The following is a 22,547-nucleotide window of genomic DNA, read 5'->3' as shown; positions in this document are numbered from 1 at the left end:
GTTTGCCCAAGTTCATGTCCATTGAATCAGTGATGTTATCCAACCATCTCATCCTCTGACACCCTCTTCTCCTCCTGCCCTCTGTCTTTCCCAGCATCAGGGTCTTTTCCAGTGAGTTGACTGTTTGCATCAGGTGGCCAGAGTACTGGAGCTTCAGCCTCAGTGGTTCCAACGAGTATTCAGGACTGATTTCCTTTAGGATTGACTGGTTGGATCTCCTTGCTGTCCGTGGGACTTTCAAAAGTCTTCTCCAACACCACAGTTTGAAAGCATTGACTTGATTTGCTTTTGGTTGTGCTGGGTCTTGGTTGCAGTGCACACACTTCTTCTTGCAGTGGCTTCTCTTGTGGTGTAGCATGGGTGTCGGGGGCAGGGGCTTCGGCACTTGCAGCTCCCAGGTTCTAGAGCACAGGTTCGGTAGTTGTGGTACGTGGGCTCAGTTGTTCTGCTGCATGTGAGATCTTCTTGACCCAGGGATCGAACCCATGTCCCCGGCATTGGCAGCTGTATTCTTCCCCTTGGTGCCACTGGGAAACCCCAAATGCTTTTTTGTTGATGTTATTTATATAGTGGTGGCTGAAAAATACCCACTGCCAGCACTCAAGGAAGAATGTGATTTGATTATACTAACAAATACTTACTTGAACTTCATTTCTCAAGTATCCATTGAACCTAAATGAGCACCAAGTGTGCTTGGCACAGGGGAGGAAGGGGACTGTGATTTTTGCCTTAAGAGAGCTGTCAATCCAAAGGGTTAGTGGTGATCAAAGTTGTCAGGGCACTTGGCATACGTCAAGGGTGTGAAAGAGATTCATTACAGCTTAGTTTAAATGTCCCCAGATCAGACTGCCTTATTTGCTGAATGCCTGCTCTGTGCCAAGCATGAAGGATGAGAAACCCAAGTATTGGAACTTAAAGACTATTAACCTTGCTATGCTCCTGTTCTCTCACCTTGGCTGAAAAATGGGAATAATACCATTTTCACATGATTGTTGTGAGAGCTAAATAAAATGGTATTATAAGATGGTGTTGAGGATTAAATAGGTGTATTATATGCAGAATACTAGGCAAATGTAAAGGATAATCTTAATTTTTTTTTTGAGGGTTTTTTTTTCCCCTGAGAGCTAAATATAGGTATTTATCTTCTGAGGTGTCATCTCTATGTGGCTCTAGCCAGTTGCCTTTCCAAATTAGGAGAAAAGATGAATGAAATTTGCATCCAATCCCAGGAATGTAGTCTATTTCCTTCAATAAATTTTTATTTGTTTGAGCTTCTCCTTCTTTTACTCACATTTATGTAATAAAAATACTGTGAGGGACCTTCCTCATGGACCAGTGGCTAAGACTTCACCTTCCAATGCTGGGGATGCCAGTTTGATCTCTGGTCTAGGAGCTATGATCCCTCATGCCTCGTGGCCAAAAACTCTGGAACATAAACCACAGAGGCAATGTTGCAACAGATTCAATGAAGATTTTTCAAAATGGTCCCCATCAAACAAAATCTTAAAAAGAAAAAAAGAAAAACATTGTGACAAAGCAGAAAGTCGAGATGTATGACATGTATGAATTACATAAAATTGTGCTGCTGCTGCTAAATCGCTTCAGTTGTGTCCGACTCTGTGCGACCCCATAGACCACAGTCCAGGCTTCCCCGTCCCTGGGATTCTCCAGGCAAGAACACTGGAGTGGATTGCCATTTCCTTCTCCAGTGTGTGAAAGTGAAAAGTGAAAGTGAAGTCGCTCAGTCGTGTCCAACTCGTAGCAGCCCCATGGACTGCAGCCTACCAGGCTCCTCCATCCATGGGATTTCCAGGCAAGAGTACTGGAGTGGGGTGCCATTGCCTTCTCCAAAATTCTGCTAGATGATGCATTTGGTTATGGAGGAAGATAGTGTTGTGTAGTGTAAGAAGTCCACCTCAGAGATGAACACAGGGCAAGTCACCCTCTGGAGATGTGTTCTCTTCCTCTGTAAAATGATGATACTCTGTGTCAGACACTGTGCTGGGCATTTTGCATGAATGACCTCGTTTGATTCCCAATAGTACTGTTTGACAGTTGAAGAAACTGCCTCCTGGGAAGATCCAGTAACTTTCTTGAGGTTCCACAGTCATCAGATGGTCGGGATTGATGTGTGCCGCCCCCCCCCCCCCCCAAATCCGTATGTCAAAGTCCCAACCCCCAGTTGAGGGTTGCTTTCACATGTAACCATATTTGGAAATAATCTCAAGGTGATTAAAGTGAGGCCCTTAGGGTGGACCCTCATCATATGACTGGTGGCCTTCTAAGAAGAAAAAGAGATAAAAGGGACGGCTCACACAGAGAAAAGGTTGATGCTGCCAGCTAAGGACCGAGGCCTCAGGAGAAGCTCACCCTACCCACGCCTTGATCCTGGACTTCTAGCCTCAGAATTACGAGGAAAGTAGTTCTGTTGTTTAAGCCACCCTGTCTGTGATATTCTGTTACGGCAACCTGAGCTATCTAGTCCATTAAGCGATAGAGCCTGGATTTAAATTCTGGTCTGTCAACTCACTCATTTTATACCTTTGGTCTAATTACTCAACTTGTCTGTACCTCACTTTTCTCACCTGTAAAATGACAATGCTTACACATAAACGCTTGTGAGGATTAAATTAATTGACAAATGTGAACGTGAGAAGATGGGGCCTCATAGTGTTCAGTGACTGTTAATATGTGCAGAGAGGAATGTATGTTTCTGCGCCTCTTCTCTTGCTGTGGGACCTATAGTTTTTGTATATTTAGTATCCTAGCACCTAGAAAAATATGTAGAATTTTAAAATATATATTTATTTATTTGGCCATGCTGGTTCTTAATTATGGCTTGTGGGATCTAATTGCCTGACCACAGATAGAATCCAGGCCCCCGGCATTGGGAGCACGGAGTCTTAACTACTGGGCTGCCATGGAAGTCCTTGGAATTTTTTAAGGTGTACAGATTTCATTTTCTGCTTTTTCATATGGAACTTTAAAAATTCTCCATGTTAATGAGTATGATTGGGATATAAAAATGATGCACATAATGCAGGTGTCTGGGTAAATTTTGTCACAGTACATACTGGATTTAATTGGATAAGTGTTCTTGCTTGCTCTGTTTACACTGTTGTATACTGTATTATAACAGTGCCGTTAAAGACGGAGGCAACCAACACGTCAAAGCCCTTCCTCAGGTTAGACAGTCCTCTTTCAATTCAGATCTTTGGAGTAAATACCAAAAGGCTCTAGAAAGTGAAGTCGGTCAGTCGTGTCCGACTCGTTGCGACCCCATGGACTGTAACCTACCAGGCTCCACATGGAATTTTCCAGGCAACAGTACCAGAGCAGGTTGCCATTTCCTTCTCCAAAGGATCTTCAGATTCCTGTAGTCCAGGATTCAGATATCCATGGGTCTGGTCTAGGACTTACTCATTGTAATTTTTAAAGCTCCTTGGGTGATTTTGATTTTCTTTTCTTTTTTTGAGATTAAGTACACAAATCCTTTTGTTACTGTAAGCAAATAAATTGCAATTCCAGTTAGACAGCTTCAGCTCATTTATGCATATGGGAGTTCACTAGATTGATTGATACACTCAGTGAACAATAGAAAAACAACCCACTTCAGCCATTAATCTGATATTTGGGGACAAAAACCCCAAACTATTTCCCTATTAGAATACAGGTAAAAAGTAGTCCAAAAAAATTTTTTTTTTTTTGGTACTTCACACTAACATTTTAAGATTTAGAAAACTGAAATACCTGTGTGGAAATCATGGCAGAAAATGGCATTTTAAGCTGATAGTGTATTTCTTCTCTAAGTCTCAGTGATTTCTACTTGGGAGACCTGTTGGCCAGAAAATTAAATTAGAATTCTGTGCATGTTGAGGTGTCCAAATAGAGATATAGGAGCTGATACATAATCATTTTTGAGAATCACCAGCTGAGCAAGAAATTGTAAAATTAAGTTCTCTTCACTACTCACACCCTCTCTTCCCTGACCCTGGCCCCTGCCGTGTCGCCTCCTCTCACAGCAAACCAGTGCTGTCTCAGCTTGATACTCTTAAATACACTGTAGGCACATAACCGTTTGGTGAATAATCAGACCACCGCCTAGATTTCCCGGCACATCACTGGAATTTCTCATCCATCCTATACTCACCCCAGCCATCAGGAAGTGAGTGTTCTGTCTGATGTCTAAAGAGATCCTGTCAAAGTTCAGAAAAATCTTCAAAGTATATGGCAGGTGCCCTCCCAGGGAAAACAGTCAGCAAATATGAAATCTCTTCACCTTCATCTCTGTGGACTAGAGGCCTTCTGGGGTCTGGTCTGAAGCTCCTGTGCCCAGGGGAACGCAGCCTGTGTGCCTGCATTTTCCAGGGCAGCATGCACAGTGTGTGCCGCCTGAAGGATCACGGGTGACTTTACAGTCCCCACCCCTGCTCTGAAAATGTGCTGAGTGCCTCCAGTACCAGATGCTGGGTGTCCCACGCCTCTTGTCCTCAGTGGGGGACCCCCAAGAAAGATGGCAACTGGACCTGAGGAAGACCTGGTCAAACCGGGCGGAGGGTGGCAAGGGAACGATGACATAGGTGTTGTTTGGGGAGGAAGGCAAGATTTTTTTTTTTTTTTAACTCTGAAAAGCAGCTTCCTTGCATTTTTGTGTTTTATGTTTCATCATGCAGATCCTTTTATTTCTTTCTGATGATAAAAATTCTACATGCTTCTCAGAGGAAAAACATTTTTAGGCAGTCCAGGAAAAGAGAGGAAAGAAGTCAGTACAATTCTACCAGCCTGAGACAGTCACCCTAAGATGCCTTTAGCATGTGTATGATGATAGTGTATTTCTGTCTGATTTTTGAATTTCAGAATCGTTTCATTCACCCCTTTAGGACAAAGTTCCAATGCCCAGTGAGATTAAATGGCCTGGCAGGGCCATTTAATCTGGTTCTCACAACCTTTCTCTCTGTATTGTGCTTGCTGTAGGGCTCTGTGTATTCAGGTGGCACAGATACCTTGCTAGAACCAGAGGAGTGGGAGGAAATGTGTCTGTTTGGCTCTTAACTATGTGATGTCTCAAGTGAGTCCAAAAAGCATCTGGGCTGCTAGAATTTGGGAAGTTGACTGAATGATCCATCTGTCAGTTCAGTTCAGTTACTCGGCCATGTCCAGCTCTTTGCAACACCAGGGACTGCAGCATGCCAGGCCTCCCTGTCCATCACCAACTCCCGGAGTTCACTCAAATTCACGTGCATTGAGTTGGTGATGCCATCCAACCATCTCATCCTCTGTCGTCCCTTTCTCTTCCCGCCTTCAATCTTTCCCAGCATCAGGTTCTTTTCCAAGGAGTCAATTCTTCGCATGAGGTGGCCAAAGTATTGGAGTTTCAGCTTCAGCATCAGTCCTTCCAATGAATATTCAGGACTTAACTCCTTTAGAATGGACTGGTTGGATCTCCTTGCAGTCCAAGGGACTCTCAAGAGTCTTCTCCAACACCAGAGTTCAAAAGCATCAATTCTTCAGCCTTCAGCTTTCTTTATAGTCCAACTCTCACATCCATACATAATTACTGGAAAAACCATAGCCTTGACTAGACGGACCTTTGTTGCTTTTATTAGATGGATGACAGGGACTTCCCTGGTGGTCCAGTGGATAAAACTCTGTACTTCCAATGTAGGGGGTGTGGGTTCAGTCCCTGGTCTGGGAACTAAGATCCACGTGCAGTGCAGCATGGCCAAAAAATTGAAAAAAGAAAATGATGGGAAAAGAGGGAACAAATGTTTATCAAGCAACTATGCTATATATACCCTTAAGAACTGTGTGTAAAACACTTATTTTCCAGCTAAGGAGACTGAAGCACTGAGAGTTCGAGTAACTTCCCCAGATTCACACAGCTCAGTTTTAATCTGTTTGGCCCTAAAGCCCATCGTTGTTCTCACTGTACCATACTATGTAACTTAACAGCCCCCTGATGCTTTTGGTCGGAGCTATTTTTAAGATCCTCCTTAGGAGGTGCTTTAAAATCAAACGTTTTTAGGGTGGTTGTATTAAAAAACCCAGAGGCCTGCATCAAATTGTAAGGGCAAGATTTCAGAGCAGGTTGCTGCTTAAGTGAAAAGCAGGCTTTAGTATAACTCTTTGAGGGGGGTGCCCTGCCTTGTGGCATGCAAGATCTTAGTTCCCCAACCAGGGATAAAACCCATGCCCCCTGCTTTGGGAGTTCTTAACCACTGGACCCCGCCAAGGAAGTCCCAGGCTTCAGCATTAACTCTTTGAAGTATCAGATTTTGATGGCCCGAGTGTATTAACTCTAAAATGTATTCTTAAGTAGCTGACCAAATTGAAATACTTGGCAGTTTTTATTTAGTTTTGGTGTACTTAATTCTGAGTCATTATTTCAGAAAAGAAGAGTGACCACTTTCAAGAGTTGATGTATTTTAGTTCAGTAAATAATGGCATGTTCAGCCATCCTTCAGGCAGGATATTTGGCTTCTTTGTTTTATGCTTAGAGGACACGCACTTGGGTTATGTAGGAGGCTTTTCATATCATTCGAGTGGAAGTGGCAGTGAGCTTGGGTGGAAAGGCATGTGAAACAGCCCTGTTTTATTTACATTGTTTGGGATTCTAAGACCTCACCTGCCCACTCTTTGAAACAATGCTAGTATGAAACCAGCATAAATACTGGTTTATGTTAAGTTAAGTAGATGGTATGCCGGGTAAGTGGTGCCTTGCTGTAAAGTCCCACAAGGCTGATGAGCAATCTGCAGGAAACTTCTCACTTATAATTTTCAAAGTGATTCAACAGATCAGCCAGACACCTCGCCTGTTCTTTATGTTAAAGATAAAATTGAGACCTAGTTCTACAATTTTTTTGTAAAGTAAAAGTAACACAGAACTATGAGGAATCATCTCACTGGATATTGGGTCTGTTATTTGAGGAGATGAAAGATTTCAGTCTACCTTAGGGACCATCCTGGAGATAGAGGTTTGATCATAGGATTATAATCTGAGCCCATCTACATTTGAGAAATAGGTCCTTTTTCAAGCAATATCATTTTAGCTTGAATTTTCTCTTTACGCTAAAATTTATAAAATTGTGTTTTAATTTATTTTGTAAAATGATTATGCCTGATCCATTTTTATTGTTATAAAAGTAAGGAGGTCATAAATGAAATTTAAAGGGTTAAAATGATACATTTTCCTCCCATCTGGAAATAACCTCTGTTAACATTTTGTTTCTCTATGTACCTGTCTATACATTTATACATCTATGTATAAAAATACAAAGTGTCACAGGTAGATTTTGTTTGGTTTAGTTTGGTTACAACATAGGACCATGCTGTCTTTATCATTTCTCACATACTGTCGGAGAAGGCAATGGCACCCCACTCCAGTACTCTTGCCTGGCAAATCCCGTGGAGGAGCCTGATGGGCTGCAGTCCATGGGGTCGCTAGGAGTTGGACACGACTGGGTGACTTCACTTCCACTTTTCACTTTCATGCATTGGCGAAGGAAATGGCAACCCACTCCAGTGTTCTTGCCTGGAGAATCCCAGGGACAGGGGAGCCTGGTGGGCTGCCATCTCTGGGGTCGCACAGAGTCGGACATGTCTGAAGCGACTTAGCAGCAGCAGTCCTTCTTTTAGGCAGACTATTCTTAAAGCTCTCCTTTTGTCTGGGAAGACGAGAGGGAACAGGACACCATAAAAATCTTTTTTTTTTTTTTTTTTTTTTAACGTAGACAAGGAAATTGGATAGTAAGGAGGAGGCACTCACCCAGATTTTGCCAAATATGACTTCAGATGCCACTGGCAGTCCCTTCAGGAGGTGGCTTTCTGCTCCCTCTCTTATCTTCCCAGACAAGAGAAGAGCCCAAGGGTGAAAAGGAAGTTCTGGAGAAAGACAGTAATGACTCTGGGCAGTCAGAGACTCGGGGAAACATTGCGTAAAGGAAAGGTCAGGAGATGGACATCGGGAGGAGACCGGAGTCAGCCATCCCCTCAGAGGAAGGAGATGGGGATATCTGAGCCTGAACACTAAACTTGTAGGAACTCTGCTCACTAGACTTAGGCACCTTTATGCCCCTGTGCATCTCTCGAGTGGGAACCGTCAGGGATTCCCCCTGAGGATTTCTGCCCTTGAACTGGATCACTTTGAAGCTATCAAGAAGTGATGTTCTCGGAAACGTGCCAGTGACTTCTATTCTATGTACTAGGACTCCATGATAATTGAGTAACCCACTGAGCATCTCTGAACACTCGCACCCTCCCCCCCAATACCAGCAGGCATTTGTTAGCCCGATTGTCATAAATTAGGATATGTATTTGGCACTCAGGACATATAAGGGCACCAGATGCCTAGGCCCCTGGACATTCTGAGAAATAAAAACACAGAACAAATCTACAGTAAATAAGGACAGCAAATACTCTTAGAAACCAGAGACCTAAACTAATGTTTATTTCCACATATGTCCCACTGTGAAAAAGCAAAAGCATGTTTTCCTTTTAAAGAGAAGAATCAAACATGTACTGAGCCACATCGAGAGGTGGAGCCCGCTTCCATCTCTTTCTTCTCTTCAAACCTGCATATATTCCTAGTTTTTGCTTAATGCACATAATTGCAATAATTTTAATAATTAAGTGTAACAATAATATTAAAATATTAGGCAATGGGTTTGGTAAGAACAATTTCCATGTGATGTATCTTTTATGTGGGAAGTACTTTTCTTATAGCATCAGTAGGTCAGCTAATCGGATCCTATTTATTTAATTATGATTTAATGAATAACCTACCTTTGATTAGTTTCCGTGATGGCTTAATGGTAAAGAATCTGCTTATCAGTGCAGGAGATATGAGTTGTATCCTTGGGTCAGAAAGATCCCCTGGAGGAGGAAATGGCAACCCACTCCAGTATTCTTGCCTGAAGAATCCCATGGACAGAGGAGCCTGGTATGCTACATACAGTCCAGAGGGTCTCAAAGAGTCAGCTACATTTAGAAACTAAACAATAGTAGCAATCTTTGATTAGCAGTGGCTATTAGTTAACATTTTGCTTTGAATTTCTTTTTTTAAATTGCTTTGAAATGTTGTCTTAGTTTCTGCTGTACAATAAAGTGAATCAATTATATATATACATATATCCCCTTCCTCTAGAAACTCTGTCCCACCTACCACTATCCCACCCCTCTTTAAATTTCTGTTTATCTGATCATTGATCAGCAGACTTCCCTGGTAGCTCAGCTGGTACAGAATCCGCCTGCAATGCAGGAGACCCTGGTTCGATTCCTGGATTGGGAAGATCCTCTGGAGAAGGGATAGGCTACCCACTCCATTATTCTTGGGCTTCCCTGGTGGCTCAGATGGTAAAGAATCCGCCTGCAGTGTGGGAGACCTGGGTTTGTTTGATGCCTGGTTGCGAAGATCCCCTGGAGGAGGGGGCATGGCAACCCACTCCAGTATTCCTGTCTGGAGAATCCCCATGGACAGAGGTGTCTGGCGGGCTACAGTCCACGGGGTCTCAAAGAGTTGGAAGCAACTAAGCACATAAACAAATGCCTTAAGAACTCAGGAAGTCAAATCTCCTTGGAAGTCAGAGATTTCTTTTGTAATGTAGATAACGGCCATAACTTTAGTGTTTTGTAAACTCAATGTATTTATTTCCTTGGCAGAGAAATGAGAGAATAAAGGTAATTAATTTACTAGGACAGTCCAGAAGAAACAGCTGGTACCGACTTCATTCTTTTAAGGCCATGTTCTCTCCTCACCTGCTTATTAAAAGGAAGGCATCTCCTTCTTTGTCAAAGTCTTATGCAGGCTTCTGTTTCTTCTGCTCTTTCATACACTTGGAATCCTCAAATAGACATATTTTCTTGTACAGCAATTCTCAAAAGTATTTGTCTGCCAGCCCCTGGTTGGTCTCCAAAACCCATTCAGGGAGTTCACGGGGTCTAAACTATTTTCATGAGAAGAGTTTGTTTTTCGTACTGTGTCGTCATAGACACAGCTGGTGAGTGCGTGTCAGGACAGTGGCACTGAACTTACCAAACTGATAACCCCGTGATCGCCACTGCCTCACACTCTGAGTTTTGAAAAAGTTTCACTTAAGACTGTCCTAGGAATTACTAAAAGTATTACTTTTGTTCAATCTCCACTCTTAAATACCAGTCATTATGTAATTCCTTTTTGACAAAATGGGGCAGTAATGTTAAGTTGTAAGCGGAACCGGCTCCCATTTGGGGGCTTCCCTTGTGGCTCAGCTGATAAAGAATCACCTGCAAAGCGGGAGACCTGGTTTTGATCCCTGGGTTGGGAAGATCCCCTGGAGAAGAAAAGGCTACCCACTCCAGTATTCTGGCCTGGAGAAGCCCATGGACTTCATGGGGTCACAAAGAGTCGGACACTACTGAGTGTACAAGTCATTATATGATTCCTTGTTGACAAAACGGGGCTGTACACAATAAAGTTAAGTTGTAAGCTGAATCAGCTCCCATTTTTTACTTGAAAGAGTAACTTGATAGACAATTATGGTTATTCAGACTGTGATACTTGGCTTTTTTTTTTTTTAGTGAAAATTAATGAAAGAACATGTCCTTTTAAGAAAAACAGAGTTTGTTGCAACAATAAAATTAGAGCTCTAAAAAAATCGTGTGTGTGTATTAGTCACGTCCAACTCCTTGTGACTCCATGGACTGTAGCCCACTAGGCTCCTCTGTCCGTGGGAATTGTCCAGGCAAGAATACTGGACTAGATTGCCATTTCCTCTTCTAGGGAATCTTCCTGACCCAGGGAACAAACCCAGATCCTCCTGCATTGCAGGCTGATTCTTTACCATCTGAATTATAAGGAAGTCCACTCTAAAAACATTAGAATTCTTGAAAACGTAACGTTTACTACCATGAGTTTGACAACTTGCCAACTCTTAAAGACTTTTTTTGTTGAGATTAATGGTGATACTAATGAATTTCTTTTTGAAAAATGAAAGTAATCAACATTTGGAAGATCACCATAATGCAGAGAACTAGTATTTTTCAAATGACCAATGCATCATGTTATAAAATGATATGGTTTTTGGTTTAAAAAAAAAGACAAAAAAAACACATGTGAAATAATAAAGTGGAATTTAATGTAAAAATACAAAAAGTTTATTGATAAGTTTCCAGATACCACAGTGCAACAAAATTTTTGGTGTGATATGAAAAAGAGATGTCCACAGTTACATGTAAAAAGACATAAAAATACCCATTCCTTCATAAGCTACCTATCTCTCTGAGGCCTTTTTCCCCCATATGCTATAGCTGGTACAATTCCTTGTAATACATTGAATTTTTTTAAAATTTATTTTAAAAAAGGAGGCTAATTACTTTACAATATTGTGGTGGTTTTTGCCATACATTCACATAAATCAGCCATGGGTGTACATGTGTTCCCCATCCTGAACCTCCCTCCTCATCCCATCCCTCTGGGTCATCCCAGTGCACCAGCCCTGAGCACCCTGTCTCATACATCGAACCTGGACTGGTGATTTATTTCACATATGATAATATACATGTTTCAATGCCATTCTCTCAAATCATCCCACCCTCGCCTTCTCCCACAGAGTCAAAACGTCTGTTCTTGACATCTGTGTGTCTCTTGCTGTCTCACATATAGGGTCATCGTTACCATCCTTCTAAATTCCACATATATGCGTTAATATACTGTATAGGTGTTTTTCTTTCTGACTGACTTTGCTCTGTACACTGAATTAGAAGCAGATATGGGAATTGTCTTTTTTTTTTTAATGTTTATTATATATTGGAGTGAAGATTTCGCATATGATATTTGTCTTTCTCTGACTTCTCTTAGTGTGATAATCTCCAGGTCCATCCATCTTGCTGTAAATGGCATTATCTCATTCCTTTTATTGGTTGAATGATACTCGATTGTATATATGTACCACATCTTTATTCATTCTTCTGTCAATGGACAGGTTGCTTCTACGTCTTGGCTCTTGCAAACAGCACTGCAATGAACATTAGTGTGCATGTATCCTTTCAAACCACGTCTTTTGCGTATGCCCAGGAGGGGGATTGCCGGGTTTACATGGTAGCTAGTTTTAGTTATCTCCGTACTCTTCTCCATATGTGGCTATAACCAGTTGAGAGGCCCATCAACGGTGCTAGGAGAGTTCCCTTTTCTCTACATCCTCGCCAGCGCTGCTGCTTCTAGAATTTTTGATGATGGCTATTCTGACCGGTGTGGGTTGATAATCTCATTTTCATTTTGATTTGCATTTCTCTAATAATTAGTGATGTCAAGCATTTTTTCATGCGCCTCTTGGCCATCTGTATGTCTTCTTTGGACAAATGTCTTGGCCCATTTTTTGATTGGATTGTTTGGTTTTCTGATATTAAGCAGCATGTGCTCTTTGTAAATTTTGGAGATTAATCGCTAGTCAGTCACATCATTTGCAAATATTTTCTCCCATTCTGTGGGTTGCCTTTTCATTTTGTTTATGATTTCCTTTGCTGTGCAAAAGCTTTTGAGCTTAATTAGGTCCCATTTGTTTATTTTTGCGTTATTTCCATTACTCAAGAAAACCGATCGAAAAAGATTTTGCTGCCATTTATGTCAGAGTGTTTGTTCGTTGTTAGTGTATAGAAATGCAACAGATTTCTGTGTATTTATTTTGTATCCTGCAACTTTAACAAATTCATTCATAAGGTCTAGTAGATTTCCTGTAGCATCTTTAGGATTTTCTATGTAATAGTATCATATCTCCTGCAGATTGTCTTCTATTAAACCAGATATTAAAGAGCTTTGCAAAAGTGTAGAATTTAAGTTTTTCTTTGTTTTGAAATGCGTTTTTCACAAAATATATCTTATTTTAGTATGTAATGGTTTGATTTTAAGTTTTAATTTTTAATGTGGTGGATATCAATTAGATATACCCCATATAAAAATTCTTTGACATCGTCAGTAATTTTTACTAGGGTAAAGAGGTATTGAAATAAAAATTTAGACAAGTCTAATTTTGACCTTAAAAAAATTTTTTTTTTTTTGGTTACGTTGGGTCTTCACCGCTTTGCTTGGACTTTGCTCTAGTTGCAGTGCTCAGGCTTCTCATTGCAGCGGCTTCTCTTGTTGGGCAGCACGGGCACTGGGCACTCAGGCTTTAGCTGGTGCAGCTTGCAGGCTCTAGCGCCTGGGCTCAGTAGTTGTGGTGCGTGGGGCTAGTTGCTCCAGTGCGTGTGGAATCTTCCCAGATCAGGGATCGAACTCATGTGCCCTGTGTTGGCAGGTGAGTTCTTATCCACTGTACCGCCACGGAAGTCCCCCAGTCTTCACCGTGTAAAGTTCACATTTTATTCCTGGTTGGGTAGAGTGGGTATGGAGATGATGCAGTTAACAGAAGATGACTAGAGATTTGGGGCCAGGGACTGTTTGGCTTCAGCAGCTGCAGCCACTCTGGGCTAGACTGGAGGGGAACATTACCCCTGCGGTGCCCGGGACCTGCAGGCTCTGTGCCAGCCTCAGTTTTGAGGGCCTCCACTTCTGCCGCTTACTGTGTGGAGGCCAGCCCAGGAATAACTGCTCAATGGTGGTTTGAACAGCTGGATGATACACCGCCGATTCATCCTCAGAGACCCTCACACAGGCCTGGGCCCGCGCTGCGTACCTTTCAGAGACGCTGACTCCTCCCCCACCGCATCCCGCTCCCTTTCCCCAAAGTAATAGGAGCTCATTTCAAGAAATTTGGAAAAGGCAAAAAGTGAGTTTTTAAAAGCTAATGTTTCAAGGTCCTAAAGACACGTGCTATTAAAGTCGTTCATATTTCCTTTGTATTTTTTAATGTACAACTTTTGCAGACTCTTTTAAGTGTAAAGGCTTGAGACATTTTAACAGTTTTAAAAATACACGTTTTCCTCATGTTCACTGGTTTTTAATAATATTACTAAACCTACTGTTTATTTTACAAATTAAATGCAACAAATGATCTTTTTTGTAAAATTGCCCAAGGAGACACTGACTTTGTGAGATGGACTTCTAATTATTGATTTAAGTTATCCAGCGAATGTTTTCATCACAGGGTTTTTTTGTTTGTTTGAATTACAAACATGTCCCATTCTCAATCCTCACAAAGTAAAGAGACTTTTTTTTAAGTTGTAATTTGCGGTGTTGTGTAGTTTCTGGTGTTTAGCAAAGTGATTTGGTTCACACATACATATATTTATATATTTTTCATGTTCTTTTGTGTTGTAGGTTATTACAAGATAGGTTCCTGTTGTTTTTATCTACTTTATATCTAGTTGCTGTTTTTGCTAATCCCCACCTCTTTAATTTATCCCTCCCTCGCTCCCTTTCCCCTCTGGTAACCATTTTTGTTTTCTTTGTCTGTGGGTAATGAGACTTTTTAATGAAGGTTTCCTTTCCAATTAAATTCAGGCTTCTGGGTAATGGACAGAAGGTAGGTGCAACTGACAGAATCTTTTTCCGTTTATCAGGAAGGGAAAAAAAAAGCACTCCTCTTAGCTCTGCACCCCTTTCTCCATCAAACAGGGCAGTACTGTCCCGCACAGCTGTTATGAGGGCAGCGCTTATGTACTTACCGCGTTGTGGGCTTGGTAGCGGCTCAATTAAATGACAGCTTTAAAACAAAACTCATACTCATAGCCGGTGGCCTGCAATCTCAGGATCTTCGAATCTACCACAAATGTGTGGGCATGGAAGATTAGATGAGATGGCAGCTCACTCAGCACATTGATCTCAGGTCTGTAAGACCAGGAGCAGAGGACCTTGAAATCGTGACCAGTAGGGACTCCTGCCAGTCCAGTGGGTCTTACTGCACTTTCCAGTGCCGGGGGTCAGAGTTCGATCCCTGGTTGGGCTGCTAAGATCCCACATGCCTCTTAAAAACCAAGACATAAAAAGAAAGAGGCAATATTGTAACAAATTCAGTAAAGACTTTAAAAATGGTCCACATTCCCCTCCCCCCCAATTTTTTTTTAAATAAGATAAAAAAAATTCTGACCAATAGAATCTGTGAAATGGGGTTTTATGCCCCAGCCTCCGAATCCATCCTTCTTCAGTTTGCTTATTCTGGAAGTGCTTATCTATGGCTGCAGCAGCTTGCTGATCAGATGTGTACTTTGATGGGGTCAGAGAACCTAAAATGGTTTCCTCCCGCTCACAGAACAGGACCTGTCACCAGGGTTCCCTGCGATCACACACACTCTTGCCCAGTGTTGTCGCCTGTTCTGTGCACCCCTCCTGCCTCCCCAGATCCTCGAGCCCTCCTCGGGTCCCTTCCTTCCTGTTCCCTCACAGTTTTCATCATCACGTCAGTCACCGCTCCAGTCTTGAGGCCATTTTGCATGTGTTCTTTCTAACATCTTTCTTGGGCTCCTGTGCTAGGTCAGCATGCTTCTAGGACATCCTTTCCCCATTCTCTGCGTGATGATTGACTTCTTCATTTGCATACAGCGCTATCCATACATTGAATTCTGCTCTGCTGCCTTCTTCTGTTTTTAAAAAAATTTTTATTAGTTTTTGGACACACCACTCGGCATGTGAGATCTTCGTTCCCAGACCAGGGATTGAACCCATGCCCCTCTGCAGTGGAAGTGTGGAGTCCTAATCCCTGGACCGCCTGGAAAGTCCCTGTCACTTACAGACCTGTTTCTCCTATTAAATTGTAAATATCTTGAGACCAGATCAGGACTTCATTCCATGCTTTACCTCCCCTCCCCTCAAATGTTTGCTAAACTCAAGTGAGAAAATTGGAACAGGAATGCACCATAATTTCCTGTATAGAGCTGTTCGTGTTTGGGCAGGGCGATCTCCTTGACCTCCTGAGAGAGATTTAATTAAAAGGCAGAAAGGCACTCCTCCACCCTCAGCCCCTGATTAGATTGTTTTGTTCAAGTAGACAAGCTTCTTCTGGCCCCAGCTCCATCATTTCTCTGGAGAACTAATATCTGACTAGAGGAGGATGACAAAGCATGGACTTTGTTGCACTTTGAGTCTGACATTTTTCATTTCATTTATTCCCCAAGCAACCACCACTTCTGCTAGTCTTTTTGCCAAGGAAAAGAGCATTGATTTCATGGTAATCCATTGTTACAGATCGGCTATATATTTATTGATGTGGAAAAATGAGGCCTAAAGCAGAGAATGAAAGCAAGTATCAGCATCACGTACTATATAATCCCATTCATATCAAGGGCTTCCCTGGTGGCTCAGACGGTTAAGAATTCTCCTGCCACGTGGGAGGCCTGGGTTTGATCCCTGGGTTGGCAAATCCCCTGGAGGAGGGCATGGCAACCCACTCCAGTATTCTTGCCTGGAGAATCCCATGGACCAAGGAACCCGACGGGCTACAGTCCATGGGGTTGCAAAGAGTTAGACACAACTGAGCGACTAAGCACATTCATATCAGTATGTATATATTTGTATGGCTTTTCATCACAAATGTTAAAATATGTAACTCAAGACTTTTTACAGTTGGATTGTTCACACCAGGTCAGTATATTGCATTTAGTTAAGTCTCTTAAGTGTCTTTTAATCTAGAAGAGATCGCCACACTCTTTCATTTTTGCTCCATTGACTTGTTGAAAAAAAGTGTCAGTTTTCCTGAGGGAAAAAACTATCTTCCTGGGCTTTTCTGTTTATTTCTTGAGATGTCCTTTTATTTGTTCTTGTGTCCCTTCTAATTTATTGCAAACTGAAAGGTTGATTAGATTTTAATTTTATAGCTGAATTTAGATTTCACTTTTCTGTCAAGGTGGGGTACCGAATACTTGCTATGGCATTGCATTATGAAGTAACTAATGTTAGGGTTATTCTGAGTTTGGATGGACCTGTGGATTCAGATTCCATTGTAAAGGTTTCAATTCCTTGGTTTCCTCTGTTGATCTTTCCCTCATTATTTAGTTAGGGTTTGAAAAATGATGAGTTTACCAGTTCTGTTTGTTTACTCTGAAATACAGTTCTTCCGAAAACAAAAAGGTGGAATGGATACTGATTATTTCCCTTTCAACGATAATTTTGAGCCTAAAAGATTGGTGCCTGTTGTCTACATTGGTGATCACTGTTTTGGGGGGAGGGAGGGTTGTCACTTTTTTTCTTTAACTTGCTATATTATTCAATATCATAATGAACTTGTATGCTTATATTTTCAAGGTATTTCAGTTTATTTCAATCATTCTTTCTGATACCTGGCAGCATCTTTAAAAAAAATTTTTTTTTAGCTGAAGTGTATATAGTTAATTTACAGGTTACAATAAAGTGTTTGAGTTATAAATTCACATATATTATTTTTTAGATTCTTTTCCAGTATAGATTATTTCAAGATATTAAATGCAGTCCCCTTTGCTATATAGTAGGTCTTTGTTGAAGTCTATTTTTGTTTTGTAAGTAAGTTCATTTATATATTTAATTTTTTAATTCCACATATAAGTGGTATCATGTGATATTCTCTAGATCCATCCATGTTGCTGTGAGTGGTATTTCATTTTTTTTTATGGCTGAGTGTTACTCTATTTACTATATTCTATATGTGTGCCACATCTTCTTTATATAGTCATCTGTCAAGGGACACTTAGGTTGCTTTCATGTCTTGACTATTGTAAATAATGCTACTGTGAACGCTGGGGTGTGTATATCTTTTCAAGTTAGGGTTTTCTCCAGGTACATGCCTACGAATGGGATTGTAGGGTCATAAAGCAACTCTGTGTTTAGTTTTTTAAGGAACCTCCATCCTGTTTGCGTCGTCACTATACCAATTTACACTCCCACCAACAGTGTAGGAGTGTTGCTTTTTCTCCACACTCTATCCAGTATTTCTTATTTGTAGACTTTTTGATGATGGTCTTCTGTGTATGAAGCGATACACAGTGTAGTATTCATTTCCTTTTCTCTAATAATTACTGGTATTGAGCATCTTTTCTTGTGATTCTTGGCCATCTGTATTCTTCAGAGAAATATCTATGTAGGTCTTCTGCCCACTTTTTCACTGGGTTGTTTGTTTTTTTGATACTAAGCTGCATGATCTTTTTGTATATTTTGTTGGAGATTTATCCCTTGTTGGTAGCGTCATTTAGAAATATTTTCTTCCAGTCTGTAGGTTGTCTTTTTGTTTGTGGCTTCCTTTCCTGCGCAAAAGCTTTTAATTAGGTCCAAAATGTTTATTCTTGTTTTTGTTTCCATTACTCTAGGAGATGGATCCCCCAAAAAAATACTGCTGTGATCTATGTCAAAGAATGTTCTGTCTTTGTTTTTCTCTAGAAGAAAAGTCCTACATTTAGGTCTTTAATCCATTTTGAGTTTATTTTTGTATATGGTGTTAGAGAATATTCTATTAATAATTTCATTCTTATACATATATCTGCCAGTTTTCCCAGCATCACTTATTAAAGTGACTGTCTTTTCTCCATTGTATATTCTTACTTCTTTGTTGAAAATTGTTGTTGTTGTTTGGTTGCTAAGTCATGTCTCCTACCCTTTGTGACCCCATGGACTGCAGCATGCCAGGCTGTCCTTCACTGTCTCCTAGAGTTTGCTCAAACTCATGTCCATTGAGTCAGTGATGCCATCCAACCATCTCATCCTCTGCTACCTCCTCCTTTTCCCTTCAAGCTTTCCCAGCATCAGGGTCTTTTCCAATGAGTTGGCTCTTTGCATCAGGTGGCCAAAGTATTGGAGCTTTTGACAGAGCCAAATTATGGATCTGTCATTTTTTTCCAAAGTATTGTCCATAAGCGCATGGGTTTATTTCTGGGCTTTCTTTACTGTTCCATTGATCTGTATGTCAGTTTTTGTGCCAGTACCTCCTGTTTGGCGACTGTAGCTTTGTCTATTTTAGTATAGTCTGAAGTCATGGAGTATGACTCCTTCCACTCCATTCTTTTTAGTTTGGTCAAATCAACTTTTTTTTTTTTTTAAATCCTCTCAAGAAAGCTCCACTTATGACCTCACTGAGGATAAGATTTTTAGAAAACAGATTGTTATTTTTTGTTTTTTAAATTCTTCATATTCCTTAATAAGGAACTGTAGTAGAGCACTGGAATTACTAGTCATTTTATGGCATTGATTATTTTCTTCTTATGTGAGCAGAAGAATAATGAAAAGTAGTTTTACATGTCCTGCAATTTTCCGCAGTGATATTAAAAATGGAAACATGGGACATTTCTTAGCCAGAATGGTCATCAAAAAGAAATGAAATTTATCTCAGAAAAGAGTATCTTTGGATTATGCACATTAAAAACAAAGTAAAACAGACTGAGCTATGATATTGACTAGATACTTTTAAAATAGGCTCAGGGGCAGAAAGTTAAATATTTAGATTAGTGTGAAATGTTAGCTTTGTAGCAGTGTACCATTGATGGAGTACTCCTGGAACATGTCTCCTCTGCTTGTTTTAGCACCTGACCTTGGTCCCTGAAATGGAATGTATAGTGGGGAAGACACTCCGTGATGTGGGTGGGTTTGTTTGACATTTTCTCTTTGTTTGTATAAGTACTTTAGTTGTTTCTTTGCACTCCCTTTAATACCTCGGAAATTTTGGTGATTTTGTAGAATCAAGATAGTATGGATCTGTCATTCCATAATGATCTGTTTGGGTTCACTGACTTTTCCTCCAAAAAGACTAGACACTTGAGTCTGAGGTTGATCTTACTTGACTTTTTCATCTTGTGTTTTTGAAGGGTAGATTGATTATATCACCAAGATTGGTGACTGGCACAAAGATGGAAACTCAGTAGGCTTAAAGATGCCTGTTTCCCTGACTCTCCCCCTCCTCTGGGGCTATTATCGCATATATAAACTGATTCCTTCTGGCTGATAGGTCTAAATGACATGGCGTTTTGCTTGTTTATTAATAAACTTAGTTTCTTGTCATATATGCATTGGCCATTAAGATTGGTATTTTTAGTTTTCCTGTTTCTTGTTTCCCTTACTGATATGTTTCTGTTAAAACAATGCTTTCTTCACTACTGTTGTTTATTTTCATTGGATAGTTTCTTTATCATTTGGTTGAAGAAGAATCTGGTAGTTTTGTGTTTTCTTTTTTCTTTCCCATAAAACTGATAACGTGAGCACCCATCAGAGCTGGTGGTTTCCCTTTAAAATAATGATGAACTCCCTGTTCTTTGTGACCTCGCAGAGCTGTATCAGGAGTAAAATGAGAAAATGTGCTTTGACATATGTTAAGCACTACAGAATGGCACATTGCAAATAATACGGCTTCACCCGGAGAACCTGAAACTCAGGTTTAACATGGTGTCATTTAGAACATGGTTAGTTGCTCGAGAAATACCTTTTTCTAAATTCCTGGACTCGTACAAAGTTGCTGCTGCTGCTGCTAAGTCGCTTCAGGCGTGTCCAACTCTGTGCGACCCCACAGACGGTAGCCCACCAGACTCCCCCGTCCCTGGGATTCTCCAGGCAAGAACACTGGAGTGGGTTGCCATTTCCTTCTCCAATGCATAAAAGTGAAAAGTGAAAGTGAAGTCGCTCAGTCGTGTCTGACTCTTAAAGACCCCATGGACTGCAGCCCACCAGGCTCCTCCATCCATGGGATTTTCCAGGCAAGAGTACTGGAGTGGGGTGCCGTTGCCTTCTCCGTACAAAGTCGCTAGGTTGCATTATACTCCCTATAGACACAAATTGTGATATTATAATGGCCTCTTGGTATTTACACTCCGAGTTGGGGGAAGTAGATAACCCAGAGGACAGACAAGAAAGAGTTTATATTTACAAATTATCTTGCTTTCAGTGTTGACATTTTTTTCTTAATGGTGATCTCCTAGTTTTTTTAACTTTTTATTCTGGAATACTTCATATGCAAAAGTAAAGCCTATTTGCATAATGTTTTGATGTTTTTAACAATTTGTTTAAATCAAGATACAAATCTATGTACAGTCTTTACATTTGGTTGGTCTCTTAAATTTCTTCTCATCAAGTCATCCCTGTGTTCCTTCTCATTCTCTCTTTTTTCCCTTTCAGTGTAGTTACTGAAGAACCCAAATTGTTTGTCCCTCAATTCCCGGTAAGGTGTTGCTGCTTGTATCTCTGTGGTGATGTTTAGTGTGATCCTGTTTCTGACTTTTCTGTAAGTTAGTAGTTTAGTAATGGAAAGCTTGATCAGATTTGGGTTTGAATTTGCAGTCAGAGGGCAAGAATACCTTAGACCAGCAGTAGGTCCACATAATGATTCAGTTCAGTTCAGTTCAGTCGCTCAGTCGTGTCCGACTCTGCAACCCCATGAATCACAGCACGCCAGGCTTCCCTTTCCATCACCAACTCCTGGAGTTCACTCAGACTCACGTGCATCGAGTTGGTGATGCCATCCAGCCATCTCATCCTCTGTCGTCCCCTTCTCCTTCTGCCCCCAAACCCTCCCAGCATCAGAGTCTTTTCCAATGAGTCAACTCTTCGCATGAGGTGGCCAAAGTACTGGGGTTTCAGCTTTAGCATCATTCCTTCCAAAGAAAGCCCAGGGTTGATCTTCAGAATGGACTGGTTGGATCTCCTTGCATAATGATTAGTTATATCCTAATCTGTTTTTGTAATTAACAGCCATTAATGAATTTCATCTAATGGTCCATTCCTTTTGTATTTAGTTATTTACTTACCTTGGTTATTTTAATATATTTTCATGAAACTTTAAAAACACACTTTATATAACCCTGTATAAAAGATTATAACAATTTATATAGCATACAGCCATGTATCAGAGTACATCAACTCTAATTTTCTTAAGGGAAATTGCTGTTTTCCCCAAGGGCACAAGATAAGGTACCTAGAATTCAATATGGGCTTCCCTAGGTGGCTCAGCAGTAAAGAATCTGCCTGCAGAATTGGGTTCAATCCTGGGTTAAGGTTCCCCCTCGAGAAGGAAATGGCATCTCACTCCATTTTTCTTGCCTGGGAAATCCCATGAACAGAGGAGCCTGGGTGGGCTACAGTCTATGGGGTCGCATACAGTCCAATACGACTTTGTGACCAAACAACAACAGAGTTCAACATATGGGTCTTGCCTCGATCTCATACATAACGTCTGCTTCCTTCTTCTCTTCTTTAATCACAGCCCAGTTAATTGCTCCTCTTCGTTTAGAAGAAATGATAGGCTAAAGGAGGCAAGGTGACAGATTCAAAGAAAGGAACTGAACATTTAGCCTTTAGCCCAGGAGAGTTAAAGATGGAACAGTGACTTCCAGAGGCTTCCCCACTTTATCCCGTCATTTGATTCTCTGGTGCTTATCCAGGCATTGATTATCATTCCTTAGGACTGCTAATTTATTGCCTGATCCTGTGTATTTTTTAAGATCCACATTTAACCAAACCTTAGTGACTTTAGAGTCTTAATTTCAAATTTTGCCAGAAAAACTACTTTTTTTGAAGCACCTTTTCCCACGCCCTTTAAAGATCGTTTTTAACACGATAATAAATAGTGAAGCTGGAATCCTGTGGGAACATGACGACTGTATAGTCCATCCTTTCACCTAAACACACCACTTTTCATAACATTTCTCTCTCAATTTATCAGTGGATGTATTTATGGAGAAATTTAATCTAGATA

General features: G+C 40.9%; 1 protein-coding gene across 17 annotated transcripts in view; it reads left to right on the top strand.

The window, feature by feature from the left end:
• RBPMS (RNA binding protein, mRNA processing factor) overlaps positions 1–22,547 on the top strand; it is a 249,869-nt gene that overhangs the window by 173,692 nt on the left and 53,630 nt on the right. For 2 of the 17 annotated variants that reach the window (XM_055567185.1, XM_055567184.1), the window contains exon 9: positions 20,972–21,014. The exons of the other annotated variants lie outside the window; for them this stretch is intronic. In XM_055567185.1, coding sequence (XP_055423160.1) covers positions 20,972–20,976 — 5 coding nt within the window. In that variant the 3' untranslated portion in view covers positions 20,977–21,014. The remainder of the gene's footprint in view (positions 1–20,971; positions 21,015–22,547) is intronic. 17 annotated transcript variants of the gene reach the window in all.

The sequence above is a fragment of the Bubalus kerabau genome, chromosome 2, assembly GCF_029407905.1.
Source record: "Bubalus kerabau isolate K-KA32 ecotype Philippines breed swamp buffalo chromosome 2, PCC_UOA_SB_1v2, whole genome shotgun sequence".
NCBI classification, from domain to species: domain Eukaryota; kingdom Metazoa; phylum Chordata; class Mammalia; order Artiodactyla; family Bovidae; genus Bubalus; species Bubalus kerabau.
The sequence above is the reverse complement of the archived record's forward strand: the minus strand, read 5'-3'. Positions and strand labels throughout refer to the sequence as shown.